This window comes from Pipistrellus hanaki, assembly GCF_964339955.1.
Source record: "Pipistrellus hanaki genome assembly, chromosome: 2".
Classification (NCBI taxonomy): domain Eukaryota; kingdom Metazoa; phylum Chordata; class Mammalia; order Chiroptera; family Vespertilionidae; genus Pipistrellus; species Pipistrellus hanaki.
The window spans coordinates 128,569,671-128,591,046 of NC_140504.1; the positions used below are offsets into that span (position 1 = coordinate 128,569,671).

The 21,376-nt window shown below is 40.8% G+C and overlaps 1 protein-coding gene and 1 pseudogene across 4 annotated transcripts in view; both read left to right on the plus strand.

The window, feature by feature from the left end:
* LOC311616860 (large ribosomal subunit protein uL22-like) overlaps positions 1-21,376 on the plus strand; it is a 336,798-nt pseudogene that overhangs the window by 300,041 nt on the left and 15,381 nt on the right. The gene's annotated exons all lie outside the window — the stretch shown is intronic.
* E2F3 (E2F transcription factor 3) overlaps positions 1-21,376 on the plus strand; it is an 88,749-nt gene that overhangs the window by 57,021 nt on the left and 10,352 nt on the right. For 2 of the 3 annotated variants that reach the window (XM_084872779.1, XM_084872781.1), the window contains exons 2-4: positions 18,255-18,366; positions 19,535-19,754; positions 21,072-21,230. In XM_084872779.1, the coding sequence (XP_084728905.1) occupies positions 18,255-18,366; positions 19,535-19,754; positions 21,072-21,230 (491 nt within the window). The remainder of the gene's footprint in view (positions 1-18,254; positions 18,367-19,534; positions 19,755-21,071; positions 21,231-21,376) is intronic. The other variant, XM_084872780.1, reaches the window with a different exon arrangement.

Below are 21,376 nucleotides of genomic sequence, written 5' to 3' on the forward strand. Positions count from 1 at the left end.
CTCCAAGGGTAATGTTTACAGAGTGAATGAAAGAACTTAATTGAACCCATCTGCTCCTCTCTAGAGTAATGATAAAATTTTTCTTCATGACATAAATCTCAAGATTTATCTTAAGACGATGTCTCACTTAACTCAAAGTAATTTGTCCCTTTATCACAAAGCCTAAAGCAGGATAGAAACCTTTCTAGTTACTCGAAGAGGATGCCGTTGTTTGTGAGGCCATAGAGCCACCCTCAGGGTGGTCCCCACGCCAGCAGCAGCATCCCTGGGAACATGGCGGAAACTCCCATCCCTGACCTACAGAGTCAGACCGTGTGGTGGAGCCCCAAAACCTGCATTTAATGGCCCTGCAGGTGGTTCTGAGCTGCTGAAGCTTGAGGTCATGACCTTGCAAGTTATATTTAATCTCTTAATGGCAAATTACAATTTTAGAGTGCTGCCCTCTAGCTGGAGGTCCTTATCTTCTTGATATGGAAACATGTAACGACTCTCAGGAAATGACAATGTCTGTTCTTTGGGGCAGTATTCTTAGAGTAGAAAACTTCTCTGGGTTTTTCCAGGAGTCACAAAGATATCTCACTGGTGCTTTGGACCAGTACATCATACCTCTAAAATTCTACAGATTGGGTCAGTGCTTCCCTTTATCATATAATAAAAAACCAGCAAAACTGGTTTCTATGATATGCTAGGAAGTTTTTTAGCATTGAAAATTTCTCGTACCCTACAAAAGCATCATTGTTCCTTCTTGTCACTTGCCCCTCTGCCTTTGAAAATAATTTGATATTAGAACAGAATCATATTTACCTTTTATGATTGCTAGCCACACCATAATTAGTGTGTGTGCTTGGCAGGATATGGCAGACTCCCCAGAAATAGTAGTATCTTCTAAATCTATTTGCCAACCAGCTTAGAGTAGTACTTCTGAAACTTTGCCGGACCTTTGAGTCAGCCAAGTAGCTTTAAATCCTGCCACTCAGACCACACTCCTATCCTAAATAAATATCTCATGGCTAGGGCCCAGTCATCAGAAGTTTCTAAATTTCCCACTCCATTGCAGTGTGTATCCACGCTTGAGAACCAGGACGTGTGCATTTGTTTGAAAGTGATTTTAGTTCTAACAAAAAGCACTGTAGAAGAGGACTTGCCAAAACCGGTTTTGCTCAGTGGATAGAGCGACAGCCTGCGGATTGAAGGGTCCCAGGTTCCATTCCGGTCAAGGGCACGTACCTTGGTTGCGGGCACATCCCCAGTAGGGTGTGTGCAAGAGGCAGCTGCTCGATGATTCTCTCTCATCGATATTTATAACTCTATCCCTCTCTCTTCCTCTCTGTAAAAAATCAATAAAATATATTTAAAAAAATAATAAGAGGACTACAACACTCAAGATGGTGGTTCTGAAGATGTCCAATACAATCAGAACAAGAAATTTATTGCTTAACCAGCAGCTAGCTTGAAACTTAGATTGCCTCCTATTTGCATGACTTTGTCATCGTGTGGAGAACCCACGTTGTAGCATGTGATTCTCTGCATCCTCTGTTTCGTTGTCACAGTCTCTGGATTTTGTTGGCTGCAGGGCGAGTGACAAAGGTCCTAGAGCTGTCAGTATTAGACTTCCCCATTGGCACTGCTTTGATGCATTTAGCAGATTGATTCAAATCCCCTTTGGAAACTTGGACCTCTAGAAGCTTCTGCTGTTTTGGAGAGCTCCTGGGAAAGAAATGGAATTTTTTGAGACCCTTTCCTGCCTTCTGGACCATCAGATATTGCTTTGTTCACAGCAGTAGTTGACAAACCCTCCTTCGTAGCCCATCGTTTTATTAGTTGACCCTGCTGTACAGTTTTCCCTGTAGCAAGTCACAGCTGTCTGAAAGGGAGATGAGGACTGAGTTCAACCCTTTCTGAAGGAGGCAGGGCCCTGCTCATCATAAAGGGAACATTCTTCTGCATTGGCCCTGGGGCAGGGTGCCCCAGATGCTTTGACAGGGGTGCCAGTGGGTCATAAACAGAGTGGCAATAGGGTGGGGAGAGAAAGAATTTCTGTCATCCCTTTTATAACTCCAGGCAAAGGGAGAACCAGTTTAACAATTGAAGGGGCTGGGGATGGAGCTTATGTGTTTGAAGAAATCATGTCTTTTGGTATTAAACTTTTGCTTAAGGTTCTATAATGGTTTTTGAAGTGTATTTACCTTACCTGTGTTTTTAACTGTGTCCTAATAAAATTTTCTGGTGAATTCAGTGTTTGTCAGGTATTGGTCAGCCAGGGAATGTTGCTCAGAGAGGGCTGTGTGAGTGGACAAAAGTCGGAAACTTTGATTAGCAGGTGAGGCTTCAGGGACCCTCATAGGCGTTTGGGTCCTAGAAAGTATTCTGGGGATTTTTCTAGTTCCACTCATTTTTCTGTAACTTGGCCAACTTTTCTTGCCATTCTCCACAATCTCACTTTAAATTATATATATATATATATATATATATATATATATATATATATATATATATATATACATTTTTAGTTATATTTTGCAAAGTGAGAAAAAGAATTAGCACTCTGAGAACATCCTAAAGAGAATTCTCCTAAATTGTGGTTCAAATGGTCCTTGTCTGTTTTCCTCCTTGCTTTTTATGAAGTAATTAACTGCAAACACACATTTTAATGAGCAATGCAATGTCTGAATACAGATAGAAATAGATTTTGTAAAAAGGTAATGTCAGTCTATTAGTTGAAAAAAGTACGAAAGTAATCCCCAAATTCTTTAATCATATGTTTAATAAGGGTTTTTGGATTGGTTAATTATTTTATAAAGCCACTAACATTCTCAGATCTGTAAATTTTAACTGATTTGTAGAGATCGTGACGTTTTATCACACAGATAAACATTTGTTTTTTATTTTTAATTACCAGGTACTTACTTTGCATTTGTAATGATTAATTGCAAAAACGTTAACTCTGGTAATGGAATCCTCTAGGTGAATTCTCAGGTAAGACTTCCTGCTGAGTTCTTTGAAGTTCACTTGGGGTTATTCATCAAGAAAAGCAATGCATTTCCAGTTTGTGAACTCACTTTGCCCACGGGTGACATTTCCAGGTTGAGAACCAGTGGCAGGAGAGGCAGAGGGAGGATCTGATGTATGTGGGGCTTCAGAGGTGAGGAGAATGTTTCCCCTTCGCTCACTCGCCTGCATCTGGGAATAATGATAGACTAGGGAGAAATTGTGCTCCAAATTGACAGGTTCACCTAGAGTATTTTTGAGATCCTTAGTCTCCCAATTAAAAAATAAATACCTATTGAGGTAACAGCTGGTGCCTAGAAATGTTTTAAGGTATATAGGCTATAGGGAGTGAAGAGATAAATGGTTAGAAAGAAGAAAGAAAAAAAACCACTGGTAAGAAAAGGAAACATGCTATAAGTGTAGCAACTTAGCTGTTCCTGCCACTCACCATTGCCCCTTAAAAGAACCTCATTCTTTCCACGTGAGTGAAAGTCCTGTTCAAATCGGCTGTTGCTCTTCCTCTAATTATTGAGCTGCTGCATCAAGTCAGGTCCTTGATAAACTATTGTTTGTTATTGGTTTTTATCCTTAATAAAGGTTAGCATTATAATCATCCCTTTCCTATACAACATATTAGCTTTTTTTTTTCAAAGCTTGTTTAGTTAGGTAAAGAACGTTTTTTTGTTGTTGTTGTTCATTGAGTTCAGTATCATCAAGTTTGTTTGTATATATTCAGAGTGATTGTAGCAACACTATTCCATCCCACATCTTCATAGCATTTATTCCTAGTATGTTCCAAGCTTTTTTTATGTGCCCTTGAAAATGAAACAACTTCATATTCATTAGCAATCGCTGCCATAGGCTTCTCTGTTTTAGTGTGTGTGTGTGTGTGTGTGCTGTACACGCATGGGTGTGCATGTGTGTGCCTCAGAGGCAGTAGCTTATGAAGTAGAAAAAAGCCAAGATCTTGTTGTGAATCTTTAGTGGGTGAGAGGCTTCTGAATCATGATCTCTATCAAAATGTTGGCCCACGTGAGTGTAACAGGGAGTTCAAGTCCAATTTGTGTGCCAGAACCTGGGGAGTCATAAAACTGCGGAATGAGAGTGGAGGAATTGGATTTCTTTCAAGGAGTTGTGCCTTTTCTATGTCGATAGCTGTGTTGTTTTGCCCTGAAGATCTAAATTGAGAGGATGCATACTTCATGCAGTCCAGATTAAGGGGTCTTTGAATCCTGGGTCAAGCAGAACCTAATAGTGGACTCACTGCAGCTGTCAGTGTTGCCCGCTCACCCGGTGTGGCTCCTCCCTTATCCATTTCCTCAGACTTAGGAAGTTCACAGTGTTCTGCCCACCAGAGTGGCTCAGTTGGTTGACTGGCATACTGTGCATGACAAAAGGTTGCCAGTTCATTTCCTGGCCAGAGCACATACCTGGGTTGCAGTTTTGGTGCCAGGTCAGGACCTGTACAGAAGGCAACTGATCAATGTTTCTCTCTCACATGGATGTTTCTACTTCTTTCCTCTCTCTCTCTAAATCCAATTTAAGGTGTGTGTGCGTGTGTGTGTGTGTGTGTGTGTGTATGTGTGCGCGTGTGTGCACGCGCGCTTGTGTGGTGTTTGTGGGTTCACTTCTCATCTGAGAACCAGTGCATGTCTTATCAATATTACTTGACTCATTTTCCAAGGATTCCATTCCATCCTTTAAACCCTAGATTTCTCAAAAATAGTAGGCATGTTGGTAAACTCTTCATTAGAATGGTGTTAATCTTGTGTTGTGTGTGTGTTTGTGTGTGGTGCATTTTAAATCTGTTTCCCAGAAACAGAATGCCTCTTTGGTCATTAGAAACATGGAAGCTGTTCCATCATCATGTGTTTCCATAGAATAGCACCATGCAATGACATAATGGTACAGTTGAAGATTGTTTCCTTGCCCAATTGTATGGCCCCTTTTTTCTCTATATTTCCCTGTATTTTTATGCTTTTCTGTATATGTATTGTACTTGTGTTCTTTTGCTACATGGTTTCACTAAATATTAGTGAAAGATTTTTCAAAAGGGGTTCCACCACCACCCCATTAGCAGGTTGTAGAAGTTTTGCATGTTTTCAACACTTGTTCTTTTTAGACTTTGCAATTTTTGCCAATCTGATGAGTATGAAAGTTATTTAATTTTAATTCACATTTCCCAGAATACATATTTTAATATTTTGCCTCTTCAGTACCATCTTTGGCCTAATTCCCATCTTTTACCTAGTTTTCTCTTGGGTTCTATTAATTTCACTTGGGTCTTGTTGATTTCTACTAATTCCTTATCTATTCTGGATAATAAATCCAAGGAGGTTATGTGCATTCTATATACTGAATGGCCAGATTATTATGATCTCTGAACACATAATGATCTGGCCACTCAGTGTATATCCTATATAATAAAAGGTTAATATGCAAATTGTCTCCTCGACCAGGAGTTTGGCCAGCAGGCAGACTGGCCAACCACACACGTTCCCTCTCCTTGGCCAACCTGGCTGGATTCCACCCATGCATGAATTCATGCACTGGGCCTCTAATACACACACACACACACACACACACACACACACACTCTCACACACACACACACACACACACACTCACACTGAGTGACCAGATTATTATGCGTTCAGAGATCATAATAATCTGTCCACCCTGTATATTTTCTCCAAATCTGTGGCTTGACTTTATTATTTTATTATGGTCTTTTGATAATCATAATTAATTTTAACAGTTTTGTGCATGTGTGATTTATGCATTTCTGTTTTAAGAAAACTTCTCCTATGAAGTAGAATATTTTCTTTATTTTATAACTTCAGCTTTAAAGTTTGGAGCAAAACTTTATATAGGTCTGGAGTTGAATTTTTGTGTGGGTTGAGTTAGGGGTACAATTACATATTTTATTCTCGGATAAATAATTGTCCTAGCACCATTTATTAGCTAGTCATCCTTTCTAGTGATCTGCAGTGTCCCATTTGTAATATCTGACATTAAACTTGTATGTGTGAATTTGTTACTGGGTTTTATATTCTAGTCTCTTGGTCTATTTGCCTAATCCTGGCCAGTACACATTTCACTAATTAATACAGTTTTATAGTAAACATCTGGATATCTGTAGGGCAAGTCTCCCTACTCTTATCATTTTTTTTTCCTTCTAAATTGTCTTTGTTATTCTTGGCTCTTTGCACTTAACCTATTCATGCTTAAATTATACCACTTATCTTACAATAAAATGCTTTTATTTTTCACCTCCTGGACATTATGTTATTACTATCTTGTATTTTTTGCTTTGTTATAAACTCCACAATACAAATTTACTGTTTTGGTTTAGATAGTCAATTATCTTTTAAAGATATTTAAATGTAAGAACATATTAGTTCTTATGTTGATAAGTCTTTCAAGAGTATTCTTACTTCATTTATCATGCTCCTGCACCAGGAGATAGTTTGTGAAACTATGTCCACCAGGACCAGGTGCCCTATCCCTTGGAGCCAGAGTGATAATTAAATACATGCTTTTTCCGAGACCTCAGGTGCTAGCACTGTGCTGCAAGCCATTTTAGCAACCGGGTTTTAAAGTAAACTCACTAATACCTCAATGGGAGAACGTTTACTGATGTATTCTTGCAATAGCAAAGTTGAGTAACTACAACCGAACTATATCCCACAAGGTCTAAAGTGTTGATACAGTGTATATGGCCTTTTACAGAAAATGTTTGTGAACTTATGTATTCCCATTGGTGTTGAAATGAGGTAAAAGCCTAAGCCCAAACCCAGTTGGTTTAGTTGGTTGAACTAAACTCCCTCCCCCTCCCCTCTCCCCCTCCCTCTCCCCTCTCCCCCTCCCCCCTCCCCCTCCCCCTCCCCTCTCCCCCTCCCTCTCCCCTCTCCCCTTCCCCCTCCCCGCTGTCTTCTTCTCTCTAAGCATGTCCTTACGTGCAGATTTAAAATAAAATATTAAGACTGAAAACTAGAAATTGGAAAGGGAAGTAGAAATAAACTAAATAATACTCTGGTGGGAGATTCAGTATACTATTGTGGGAGGCATCTGAGCAGCTGAATTAGAGCCTAAGCTTCATAACCGATCACTAAATGTACTTGAAATGTTTTTGCCAACCTCCAAATTGGAAATTCAGATGTCTCAAGGGAATAATTCTTAAATTCCATTTTATGGTCAATAACTACATATTTAAGGTTAGCAATAATTGAAATAAAAGAAACATTATGAATTTGGTAATATAAATAAATTAAAAACCCTCTTTTAAATTAGTGGTTTAATTTCAGTTTTCCCTGCTCTTTATTTTTCTGTAAAAGAATATAAAATTTAAAGTTCAAAGGAAATAATACAGCTTAAACATTATATGGATGATAAAAACTTTAGCCCACTAAGATTTAGAGACCACTCTGACTCACAGATATAAAGAGTTATCATATCATTTCTTTTATTAAAAATATTACTCATTTTCTCTTACTTGACCTGAGTAACAAACAATAGGTCTAAGTTATTAATCGTGCCTTTCTCATGTGCTTCTTCACTCTTAATTTAGTATAGATTATATGTAAAAATATAGATAGATGATAGATAGATAGATAGATAGATAGATAGAGAATTAACCTATAAAAGGTTTTCAGAGGGCCTTAACTGGTTTGGCTCAGTGAATGGAGCATCAGCCTGTGTATTGAAGGGTCCCGGGTTTGATCCCCAGTGGGGGGCGTGCAGGCTGCAGCCAATCAGTGATTCTTTCTCATCATTGATTTTTCTCTCCCTCTCTAAAGTCAAATATATATATATTAAAAGGTTTTCAGGGGTTTTTGTTTTTTAAGATCAATATTCAATTATTGGAATAAAGACCTAGGAAGGAAAAATATTAGGGCTTCGGCTTCTATTTGCAAAAGAAACCATTGTTTACTTTATTTACTAATATAAAGTGCCTAGCACAGTGCCTTACACATAGTTGTCAGTACCACTTGCTGATAAATGAGAATTAAATACATAGGGGCCAATTCTGGCTCAGAAAGGCAGATTGTCATGCATATTTATCTTCTTCTTCTGGAAACCCTATGAAAATAATAGTAAACAGTTTTGTTTCCGTCATTAAAAATGAGAGTGGGGACTTTAGTGAACAAGATAATTCAGTAGATTTCTGGAATATAGAGAATGAATGGGGGCGTGACAAGCAGTCTAGCAGAACAGAAGCTGCGGCCAAAGAGAGTGTTGGTCTGCTCTGGAAAACCACAGCATCTCCCGTGGCAAAACCAAGAGTACAGGAGGGATTCATGTGAAGGTCTTCATACAGGATAAATGTCCAGAATCCAGGAGACAAATAATTTTTGAGAAACCTCAGAATAGCTGAATTAGCTCCATTCTGCCTGGCATAGAATTATCACCTCAACTAGAATCATGCAGCTCCCACATGTCAGTGTGTTGCTTTATTCTTAAATATGAACAGACACATAGCCTGACTAGATGTTTGAGAAAAGACTACATTCTATAGTGGGGTCAAGATTTTTTTTGGTTTGTTTGTTTTTTGTTTTTGTTTAATGGTTAGAAAAAGATGCTGAGAAATGGCACTGGGTCTTCAGCTTCTGTAATAGAAAGGTGGCTGTGCCTCCCACCAATATAGACAAACTGGTTAACTTCTAGTGATAGGGGGGTAGGTTTAGAGGCTGGGCAGTGAAATAAAATGTTTTCTGAAATAATTGGGTTTCTGATTAGGCTTCTTACCTATTGGCTCATAGAGACACCATTCATGTTAGGTTATGAATTGACCTCTCGCCTCAAGAGCCGGAGATAGCCTTAGAGCTCTTCATCTTAGGTAACCCATCTTGGAGAAAGATTGACGTTGGGGGTGTGGCTAATAGTATGGCGAGTAAGGGACCATGGTCTGGCCCTTCTTTATCCTGTGCAGCAGGTCTCTCCCTACAGCCAGGACCTCTGAACCAGGGCTCCTCCAAGTCTCAGTGCCTCTGCTTGTGCTTGGCCAGCCGCTTCAGCCCCCCAACTCCACTCATTTCTCTGTAGGACAGAGCCCATTGACCTTCCAGGACTTGGCACAAGCACCGCCACCTCTAACTGCTCTCTCCAGATCCCCACCCACTTCTCCGCCCAGCCCGTCTTCCTGCCCTCCTGAACCCAACCATGGGCTCGTTCAGTATTGGTCATGCATTTCCTGTTATTTATTTGCCTGGACCCTCTTATATAGCAGGACAACAGTATTGCCTTTTGTAGTCGTCACCTTTGCAGGGCCTGGTACACAGCAGGCACTTAATAAATAATTGAATTGATTTAAAAAATGGTCAGTGCCTTAGCCAGTTTGGCTCAGTGGATAGAACATCAGCCTGCAGATGGAAGGGTCCGAGGTTCAATTCTGGTCAGGGGCACATGCCCATATTGTGGACTCGGAGTATACAGGAGGCAGCCCATCAATGATTCTCTCATATCACTGATATTTCTATCTTCCTCTCTTTTCCTCTCTGAAATCAATAAAAATATATTTTTTAAAAATGGTTAGCCACATTGATTAATATATCTACATATATATCCTATATAATAAAGAGGTAATATGCAAATTGACTGACACCCTTGTACAAGATGGCCATCCCCATGTGGTCACAAAATGGCTGGCAGGGGAGGGTAGTTGTGGGCGATCAGGCTGACAGGGGTGCAGTTAGGTGTCAATCAGGCTAGCAGGGGAGTGGTTAGGGTGTGATCAAGCTGGCAGGCAAAAGCGGTTTAGGGGCAATCAGGCAGGCAAGCAGGTAAGCCATTGGGAGCCAGCAACCCAGATTGTGAGACGGATCCCTCGAGGGGTCCCAGATTAGAGAGGGTGCAGGCTGGGCTGAGGGACAACCTCCCCCTTCACCCCCATTGCATGAATTTTGTGCACTGGGCCTCAGGTATATATATAAAAGTCTAAGCCACTCTTCTATTGTTAGCTATGATGCACACTGACCACCAAGGGACAGACGGTTGCTTAGGCTTTATATATATATATATATATTAGAGGCACGGGGCACAGATTCGTGCATTGGTGGGGTCCCTCAGCCTGGCCTGTGCCCTCTTGCAATCTGGGATCCCTTGGGGGGTGTTAGACTGCCCCGAGGGATGCAGTAGTGCATCCAACATCCCTTGAGGGATGCAGCAGTGCACGAAGCAGCAGGTGGCAGGGGAGGAGCCAGGGCCAGGCACCGTGCCACTCCTGCTCATCCCAGCCCCCGCTGTGCCTGCCTCCGCTGCCACCACTCACTGCTTGGTAGCACTGCCAAGGAGGCGGGAGCTGTGAGCCTGACTTTTGGCTAAGCAGCACTCCTGCATTGAGTATCTGCCCACTGGCGGTCAGTGCGCATCATAGCGACCAGTCAGCTGGTCGTAAGAGTCGCTTAGGCTTTTATATATATCGATAGACTAGCTGCCCGGTGCATGGACTCATACATTAGTGGAGTCCCTTGGCCTGTCCTGCGGGGATCAGGTGGAAACCCACAGTCCGACATCCCCTGAGGGGTCCCGGATTGCTAGAGGGTGCAGACCTAATAGTATATAATCACAGCTGGAAGCCAGATATTCTTTTCTTAAACTGCTTGTACCCTAACCTGCTGAGCCAATAGCCAGAATCCAAAAGAAATCCAGCTGTGGCCTGGGTTCCCAATGGAAATTTCTTTGGATTATTTCACTAATGTGTTTAAACTGCTCTTCATTCCTTTTATTTAATTCCCATTTTCTTCTACTTCCCTTTTTCCTCTGTTCAAAATGCCTGTCTCATGTTTGGCTTTGAGACAGACATGTATCATATATCTAGTTCTTTCCCTTGCCCAGTTCTCCTATTAACTGAGGTAAAGGGAGTTTATTTTAGTGTTCACAGTTTGTTAACCTACAGCAGGCCGGGCCTTTTTCTTGACTTAATTTTCTGGTGGCTCCGTTGAATGGTAGATAAAAACAACACTTGTCTTCCCTGTGAGGCTGGGACGCTCTTTCTGAAGCACAGCCCATTTCTGTTGAGCACATTGAATGGTACATAGAATTTTCAAGTCTAAAAGTAAATCACCAAACTTGTTTTGTTTAACCTCAAATGGGAATGATTTTTGTTTTTTTGTTTTTGTCTTGTAAAGCAAGTAACCCATGTGTACCATTAGAAATGTAAAAAGCTAAGAAGAAAATAAAACCATAATCGTACCTAAAGATTAATACTCAAACTATTTGGTATGTATTCTTAATATCTTATTTCTATGTATTTAATTTCCCTACAAAAATACAATTTTACTACTCACACCTATTTTTTAAAAACTTATGTATAGCTTTATATCTGACAATCATTGCATAACATTCTATTACATAAAAGTACAATTACTTACTGAATTATTCTTCTGATATTTTTGACACATGAGGAAAAATGTAAATATTCAAAACACTCACTTGTCTGTGCTGTTTTTTTAGCAAACAAACCCTAGAAACAACACAAATGTTCCCAGAACATACTTCAAGAAGTAGAATTGCCAGGATGAAAGGGATAAATGTAACATGTGTATAATAGTCACATCACTTAAAAATACAACCAAATGCTACAGAACTATAAACATGAAGTCAACACTCCGTATTTTAGTTCTTAGAGATTATCTCCTCTAACAATTTATGTGGATCATCTCAGATGTTTCTCCTAGATACAGAAAATTTTATAGTGAGGTCTATAGAGTTTTTTTGTTTTTAATTTTTTTTAATATTTTTTTTTATTGATTTCAAAGAGGGAGAGATAGAAACATCAATGATGAGAAAGAATCATTGATTGGCTGCCTCCTGCGCGCACCACCCTCCAAGGATCAAGCCCACAACCCGGGCATGTGCCCCCAACCAGAATCGAACCCAGGATCTTTCAGTCCATAGGCCAACGCTCTGTCCACTGAGCCAAACCAGCCAGGTCAGCAGATCCGTAGTTTTATAATTTTTACCCCTGTGTGATCATATTATACATACCTTTCTACAATTTAACTTTTCCCCTTTATATTTCTTGAAAGTATTTCCAAATACAAGGTAGGGCAAAGTAGTGTTCATATGGAAAATCATACAATAATTAAATAATACAAGAATAAACTGTGTTTTACATACAACTGTAAACCTACTTGTATCCCACCCTCTACAGAAATAAATCTCCAGGACATATAAATATATATCCTACCTATATATACATACACACATATCTATATATATGAAAAGGCTAATATGCTAAGTGTCCTGGCATTTATTATGTGTTATCTCATTTTCACACAACCTCACAAGGTAGTTTCTATTATCTCCTCCTATTTTGCAGGAGAAAACTAAGGTTTAGAGTGTTTAATAACTTTTCTAAGACCCCACAGCTAGTAAGTATGCCTACACCAAAGTCCATGCTTATAGCCACTTTATAAAAATTATTGTAAAAAATTTCTATATAAAAATATTTGAGCTCAGCCTATGTGGCTCAGTGGTTGAGGGTCAACCCATGAACCAGGTCTCGGTTCAGTTCCCAATCAGAGCACATGCCCGGGGTTGTGGGCTTGATCCCCAGTAGGAAATGTGCAATGATTCTCTCTCATCTCATCATCAAAGTTTCTCTCCCACCCCCCACTTTAAAATAAAAACATATTAAAAATATTTGAACAATTTATTATATTGGTATCATCTTTATGATATTTTTTAAAACTTTCATTATTTTAAAAAAATAACCTCTCCTTTAAAAATAAATGCACATTGTAACTCAAACAACACAACTGGGTATACACAGAAAGCATATTTTTCTCCTAATCTTGATCCCTAATTTCCTTTCTTAAAGGCAAGCATTATTAAGTTACTTTGGTATTTGTTTAGATAGTCTATGTAAATACACATACCACACCTTAAAACAATTTTTTAAAACATACACAACCACACCTTTAGAAAATTTTTACACAAATGGTAGTAAACCACATACTATTCTTACTACACATCTTAGGGTTTGATTCCTAGCAGTAATATTTAGAATGACCTTATTTTTTCATAGCTGCATAATATTGTATTACTATACAATGACTTGTTTACTTAATGAGAATCCTACTAATGGATGTTCAACACTTCTATAATCATTTTCCCAATTAATACTCATGATGGCATAGCCTATCTTGTACTTAAGCAGGTAAGTGAAAGATTGCCTATAATCTCCATTATAAGTCACACATACCAAGATTTGAACCTAGGTCTGTTCAAATAATTTGTTAGTGAGCAGTTCCCTAGACTGATTGGGATGCCTCTCCTCTGCTGTCATGGCAACTTCTGGACTGCCAATCATAACACATGCTCCAGTTTTTCTCCCTGGACCAAAAGCTCGGGTCTTTTAGCAGCTAAATTTCTCCAGAGCCTTGCATATGGCATGAACTCATGCAAATTAACTTGTTTATTTCGAATGAAACCAAGAAATAAATTCCCAAAGTCTCTGGGCATGTAAATCACAAAACTCTAACATTACCAACATTTAAGGGGAATACTAAAAAAATAATAACTTAAAAACATATACACACACACACTAAAGGCCCAGTGGGGTCCCCCCTCTCGCAATCCAGCATCCTTCGGGAGATGTCAGAGGCCCAGTGCACGGATTTGGCCCGATCCCCTCAGGCCAAGCCTAGGGACCCCACTGGTGCATGGATTCATGCATATAAGATCTTTGGTTAATCTTTTCCTCCCCCTTCTCCCTGAGATTCATCAGTCTGTTCATGCCTGTGTATTGAGTGTCTGCCCTCTGGTGGTCAGTGCACGTCATAAGTACCGGTTGTACGGCATGTGCCCTGACTGGCAACTAAACTGAGACCTGGTTCATGGGTTGACCTTCAACCACTGAGCCACATAGGGTGAGCTCAAATATTTTTATATAGAAATTTTTTACAATAATTTTTATAAAGTGGCTATAAGCATGGACTTTGGTGTAGGCATACTTACTAGCTGTGGGGTCTTAGAAAAGTTATTAAACACTCTAAACCTTAGTTTTTTCCTGTAAAATTGGAGATAATGGAAGCTACCTTGTGGAGTTGTGTGAAAATGAGATAATACAATCCTTTGGAAAGCAATTAACATGGTGTCTGAAATACTGTAAGCACTCAAATGTTCATTGTGTTATACTTAATAAAAGAGCCATATCTATGCAGATTCTTAGTGGCCAGTGGTAGGAATCTAACTCAGTAGTCTTCTAACAAAAAGGAGTTTGTTGGCTCACAGAAATGAAAACCTGCATGCTTTTCGGCATGGCTGTATCTAGCACCTCCCTTAAAGGCCCAGTGCACGGATTTCTCCAGCTTTTTACTTCCCTCTCTATTGGCTCAGTTGCCTGGTAGCTCCAGACTTACACCATTCCGCCTAATAGCTCCCAGTGAGAAGAATCTGGTACTTTTCAAAAAAAATCCCAGGATTGATGTATTCGTCCACTTTGTTCATGGACTCATCCCCAAACTAGTCACCTAGTTAAGGAACTGGAATGCACTGATTGGTAGGCCCAAATTATAGTCCTCACCTTTGTAACCTTGATGGCAAGGGTCAGTTTAAGATGTTGAGTCATAGTAAACCTTTGTTTTCAGGCTTGGAGACATAGAAATCTTCCCTAAGAACAACAAAAATAACAAATGCTGGGCAGAAAGAAGCGGGATGTTGCCCACAGCTTGGCTACCTGACCATTAATCCGTTATTTTCATATTTGTGTTTTCAGAAAGGCTTATCGGTGCAATCATTTGTTACTGAGGAAGGTGGTCTTGGTTGGAGCTGAGGTCCAGGAAGGTGCCATGTATATGATCTCTCATGCCCAGCCTTGACTCCTGCTCAAGACCAAATGTCTGGGCCTTCTGTGGAGCACCAGAAAGATTAGTTGCTTGACTAGTTGGGAGCATGTAATATGAAAATCTGTTTATAAACTGAGTAACTCTCAGTTCAGCAAGATGTTCACATTAAGAGCAACCAAAACTTGAGATGAGCCCTGGCTGGTGTAGCTTAGTGGGTTGGAATGTCATCCCATGCACCAAAAGGTTGCTGGTTCAATTCCCCATCAGGGCACATACCTGGTTTGCTGGTTTGACCCCTGGTCTCGGGGAGGCAACCAATCTATGATTCTCTCTCACATCGATGTTTCTCTCTCCCTCCCCCTCTCTCTAAAATCAATAAACTTTTTTTTTTTTTTTTTTTTTTTTTTTTTTTTTTTTTAATACAATGACCAAGAGAATAGATTTTAATCTGACCTGGTGCTCAGTCCAGGGCAGGGAGGTGTAGGCAGAGACTATCTGCACTATTTAAATCCTCCTGCCTAGTTTTTGGTTTGTTTTTGGTTTGTCTCAGCAAGTGTGTGTGCTTGAGTTTGCTAAGTTAAAATAATGCCACTCCAGCATGTGTAAAAATTCTTAGCCTTTCTCCAAAGAGTCCAGTTACTACGCTCATCCTCTGATCTAGGACCTGCAAGTACTGTGTGTCCTCGCAAGTCCCGTTCAGCTCCTGCTCACTGAACAGTGGGGGACAGGTAGCAGGAAAGCCAAAGAAACATCCATTTGGAAAAGGGAAGGAGCACGCAGTGGTCGCCTCCCGTAGCCTCATGTCCTCATCAGGAAATGCTGGCACTTGGAGATTTGGTGGAGATGTGGCTTGCTTGTGGGATCAATATGGCCACCTTGATTTCTACCCTCTCAAACAAAGCTCGCAATTTTTTTATATAGATTTATAGGCTTCGGTGGTTGATGGTCTTGGAGGCTGAGAATCTCTAGATGTAGAGATTCTCTGGCGAAGCAAGTGCTTTTATAATGGAGACTTTTCTGTCTAGTTATTTAGATTTGGTGAACTCTGACATTCGGTGCTTGGTGACCAGGATACATCATGAGTAGTCCTGGTTCCTAGGGTTCCATCTCAGTTTCTAGCCTACAGTTTACTGCTTCCATAGGCCTTTGGCAAAAGTAATATTCCCCAGTGCTGGCCAGTGGTAGTTAGTTCCCTATTGTGAGGATTCAGGAGAATACAGTCTTAGGGGCACAAGAGTTCCAGGCCCCAAATGCTGCTCCCACTTGCCTCCCTTCTGTGGACTTTAGCATGGGCAGAGAACATGGCTCTCCCTCTCTCTCTTGGATTACTTTCTACAGAGAAAAATGGCCTCCATGGCAATGCTCTTCTCTACTCTTAGGTAAGCCAGCCTCCAATGAAGTAACGGGCACAACTGCCACTCTAACAGCCTTGCCAGCCCCACCATACTCAGCTAACCCACAGGCTATTGCTTACCACACCACACTTTCAGGTTCTCAACTCAAAGTGCTTTAAGCAAAAAGGTCACCTTGATTGACTAATTAACTGAAAAGCGTGGGGCCCCCTCCCCTCCATCTTTGCACTCTGCTTTCCCCCGTGGGGCCTCCGTTCTCAGGTAGCTCCTGGCTTCCAGCCTATCAGTTTGACCGGGAAGATGCCCTCCTTCTTGCCAGTAGTTCCAGAACAAGGCCTGGACTTGGCTTTGGTCACGTGCTGCCTTAACCAGCCACTGTGGGTAAAGGGAAGAGGGAAGGGAGAACGGACCACAGTGACTGACCAGACAGACCTGTGTGCACTGAGGCTGGGAAGGGGTACTCCCCGAAGAACAGTCGGGGCATTTGCCTGGTGAAGAGGGAATTTTCCTGGGCCAAACATAACAACAGGCACACACAGGATTGGACAGTATTTGGGAGGGGGAAATGAATTTGAAAAAAAATTTGTGAATTTTCATTCTTACTAGCAGGCCTTTACAGTAATGTTTTGCCAATAGAAAGGTAATCTAAGCCACATAGTAAAAAAAAATAGAGAGGGAAAGAGGTAAAATAATAACTTTATTTCTATCTTATTTTATAAAGTCAAAATACTACATTTTTAAAATCAATTTTAAAATTATTAAGATATTTTACCCCTTTTTTGTACTGTCTTCAAAATCCAGTGAGCATTTTATTTTTCCCCCAGTTTTTTTTAAAGATATGTTTTTATTGATTTTTTTTTTTTTTTAAAGAGGGAAAGGGGGAAACACTGATCAGCCACCTCCTGCACCCCCCCTACTGGGGATGAAACTTGCAACCCAAGCGTGCACCCTGACTGGGAATTGAACCAGTGACCTTTTGGTGTATGGGACAACGCTTAATAACTGAGTTACGTGTGGCTAGTTGCTTACTGTAGTGAACAATACAAACTGCTGACAACTTTCATAAAGAAGCTGAATATTTATCATCAGTTGATAAATTATTATTTCCATTTCTGTGTCATGGGAAGTCATTGTGAACCATTCATTAGAAGAACCTGCCCTAAAATAAACCTAAATACACTTTGCCGTGTGTAGTGTCTTGTTGGGGTTACTTCTGTCTGAAACACCCATCACACCCATACACATAGTACTCAACAATGATTTCTTTAATTCTCTGTCTTCTCTTGTGGACTCTGTGCCTTAGGTAGGCAAGGCCTCATGTATCTTCCTTACCTCTGTTCCCTAAGCCCGGTGCCCAGTACATAGAAGACACTAAGCGGATAATTTTTAAGTGACATGAAAATAAATTTAAAACTTTTGTGAGGACTTCTCATTTAAATGCCAGGTTTGGTGACTAAATGGTGGAAATAATACTAGTTGAAGCCCAAGATGGAGTATTTGCAATATTTGTTATTGTGACGAATGACCACCTGTAATCTGTGACTAGTTGTGTTACCACCGTCACTTAGTGATTGAAGACCTACAGAAACCCATGCTCTGTGCTGAGCACTAGGTATATACAAAGATAAATGGGAAACAGTCCCTGCCTGGAAGGAAATGAGAAACAGATTAGTAAAATAACTCTTCTATCTAATAAGTGTTATGATACAAATAAACACAGGCCGTTTGGGGAAGCACCACGGACGAAGGGGGTCCAGCCCAGCTCAGAGATGGAGAGAGGCAGCAAAGGCTCATGGGGGAAAGTTAATTTCAGTCCCATGGTGCCTGCTGGATTCTCAGTATCTAGCCTCATGCCTGGCACATGTGTTGAATCGATGAATAAATGAACAACGTGGCTTCTGGATCTAATCCTAAAGGATTGCTGGATTTGTCCATCTGAGTGTATACAGATGATCATTGCAGATGGAGAGAGAGCTTGGGGAATGGCGAGACCCTGAGCGAGCGGAGCCAAGGTGTGAGAGCAGGCATGAGGCTGCAGCACTGGGCAGGGGCCAGATCCCACACAGCCTCGCTTGTGACTGTCCATGTGACCGGGACGAATGATTGTACTTTCTTATTCCAGGCCAAGCGAAGGCTGGAGCTAGGAGAAAGCGGTCATCAGTACCTCTCGGATGGTTTAAAAACCCCAAAGGGCAAAGGGAGAGCTGCACTGCGAAGTCCAGACAGTCCCAAAAGTAAGGATTCTTTCATCACTGATTCTCTGTGGTGTGGGCTCCCAACTTTCAAAGCTTGCGGCTGGAAGGATGCCAAGGTGTGAATAACTCTGCCATGTTTTGTTCTTTGTCATTTCTTTCTGTGCCTATCCAAAAAGTAAATACAGTGTCTGCAGACACCCAGCTAAAGGTTTACAGAGTCACTCCAGTGCCTACGTACTGACTTAAGGGAGGCCTCTTGAAATGTGTGCAGTTTAATTTTTCAACTCAGAAGATAAGCTCCTTGTTCCGTTTTATAATCAAATTAATTTTAACTTTCTTTAACGGACCTTATTTCTGAGACCGAGGCTAAGTGAGTGTAGACGAACTGTGCTGAAGTCGCAAATGTGTGTTGGTCTAAATCTCCAGCTCAGCATAAGAATTGGTTGAGTCCAATGAATTGATGCTAGTTTCCCTTTCAATGGATTTGATCGTTTTCTTCTGGGAGAGAGGAAAGTAGGTCGGAGATGGCTAGCTAGTCCTTTATGGCTCTGGCCTCGTTAGACTTTGTTCTCACCTTTCCTGTAGTTTATGAATTACGAAATCCACAGGTTGTGTGTACTGCTCCATTAAATCCTTGACCTGTGACCTATAAGAGAGTAGGTACAATATTAAATAAAGAAATTTTATTCAAGTGGGATAGGGAGACTTGATTGAAAAACTCATCTAAATGCAGCATCATTTGATACATTGGTGAACAAGTTACATACACACACAACCCTGGAGCCTGAAAGGCCAGTTGAAGTGGGTCTGTCTGAGCCCGGCATGAAATGCTGGGGGGATTCATCACTTGTCCCCATGGGGTTAGACTCCACGTGTGCTGATCCCATGGGGCTACCGTACTTTTTCATTCAGTCATCAGACGTTTTTGAACACCTACTATGTGTGAGATACTTTACTAGTTTCAGGGAATAGGATGAACCAAAGTACAAACCACTGAGAAATTCACAAACAGGAATTTTAACTGTCCTTTCCTTTTCTAATAAAGCAGTTTCGTAGCTTTCTCTGTAACTGCACAGAAACAGCTTTGCTTCTGATACTAATACTTGGGCTGCATTGGGAGAGGGGGCTTGCTCAGCTGCAAAGAAACCCCTCATTTCTTTACCTTTCCCCCTACCCCCACCCGCTCGGGTTTTTGTTTTTCTTTAAGCTCCAAAATCTCCCTCAGAAAAAACACGGTATGATACATCACTTGGTCTGCTCACCAAGAAGTTCATTCAGCTACTGAGCCAGTCACCTGATGGGGTCTTGGATTTGAACAAGGCAGCAGAGGTGCTGAAAGTGCAAAAGAGAAGGATTTATGATATCACCAATGTACTGGAAGGCATCCACCTCATTAAGAAGAAGTCTAAAAACAACGTGCAATGGATGTGAGTATGAGTCGCACCCCCACCCCATTCCCTGGCTCTGATGGGGGTCTGTTCAAACATTGAGCTTCCTCTCCATCCTTTCACATGCATGCCCACACTTCATTGTTTTGCTCTCCTACTCTCTTCTTCTCTCACCTCTCTCTCCTTTCTCAGCTCCTTAGCCACAAGTTCAAAGTCTCTTTAGGAAGAGACCTATTTAGATACTGTCAGAGATAACAACAACAAAAAGGGGTTTCTATTCCATTAGCTACAAGCAAGGGGATCCTAAGATAAATTAGGGTCCTACAGGTGTAAAGTAGAATGCTGTTCATTTGATACGGTGAAGACCATGTGTGTAATCTCATAAATGCTTGCACATGTCTTAACTCCAACAGGAATTTGGAAATTAACTATGGATGTGTATTAACACATCTCTGTATACACACAGTCGCCCAATATTTTTAACCATGGTTCTCTTAGCAGATTAACTCACTTTCTGAATAAATTAAGGCAAGTGTCAAATGTCTCAGTTCCTTCTAGAAAGTAGAGATGGTAATGCATATCACCTATATACCCACATATGTGATTAAATTTGTGAATTATGAACAGAGCACCTGAATAGCCAGTATTTTAGAAGCAGCTATTAAAGCATATTGGAAGGAATACATCCATTATGGGGCTTGAAAAAATACTACTTCAAACATGATAAGTTGAACAGATAACTTTTTGTACTCTTTTTGGAATTTCGACAATTGGATTAATCCATTTTGGTCTGTGGTTTAGAGAAACTTGTTGGTCTATGTTCTTCCAAACAGCGCATACATCTGTTTCCTTAACCTGCTTTTCCTTTTCAGTTGTTGTCATAAGACTCCCATAAATTACCTAGGCCTTTTGTGCTTGTTGGATGATGTTTTGTTGAATTTGAATCATTCTATCTTTTCTTTCCAATTTTTCTATCTTTCTGTGTTTTCCTACCTGCTTTCCACCTCCCACCCCACTCCCACCCCTGGGAGGCATGTGGCAGAAAGGAGCTGCCTCTTTGCCTATGAATTTGAGCCTTCTGCAGACACAGGCCTCCTCTGTAGGAAAGAAATCTGAAATACTAGTGGTTTTTCACTTAATTTCTATGATATGAAAAGTGAAGGACTATATGTATAAATATATGTATGTATAACTGTTCTAATTTTAACACTTAGCAAACAATCCCTGGGATCTCCTATGTCAAGAAAGGGGTATTTCCCCTCGGTATCATTTCTCCCTGCCCGCCCTTGTTTTTTCATTTCCCTGCTCCCGTTGGCCTCTCGAGTAGCCATGAAGAGTCTGTGTTTGGGTTTCTAGGGGCTGCAGTCTGTCTGAGGATGGGGGCATGCTGGCCCAGTGTCAAGGCCTGTCAAAGGAAGTGACCGAGCTCAGTCAGGAAGAGAAGAAATTAGATGAACTGATCCAAAGCTGCACCCTGGACCTCAAACTGTTAACCGAGGATTCAGAGAATCAAAGATATCCTTTGTGCCACCTGGTCATGGGGGGGTTAGTGCTTTCTAGACTATTTCCAGGGTTGACAATCTGACTTTTATGCACAAGGTAGACTTTTACTTTGGTTTTATGCACATGTGTGAGGCATGTGTGTGTGTGTGTGAGGTGTG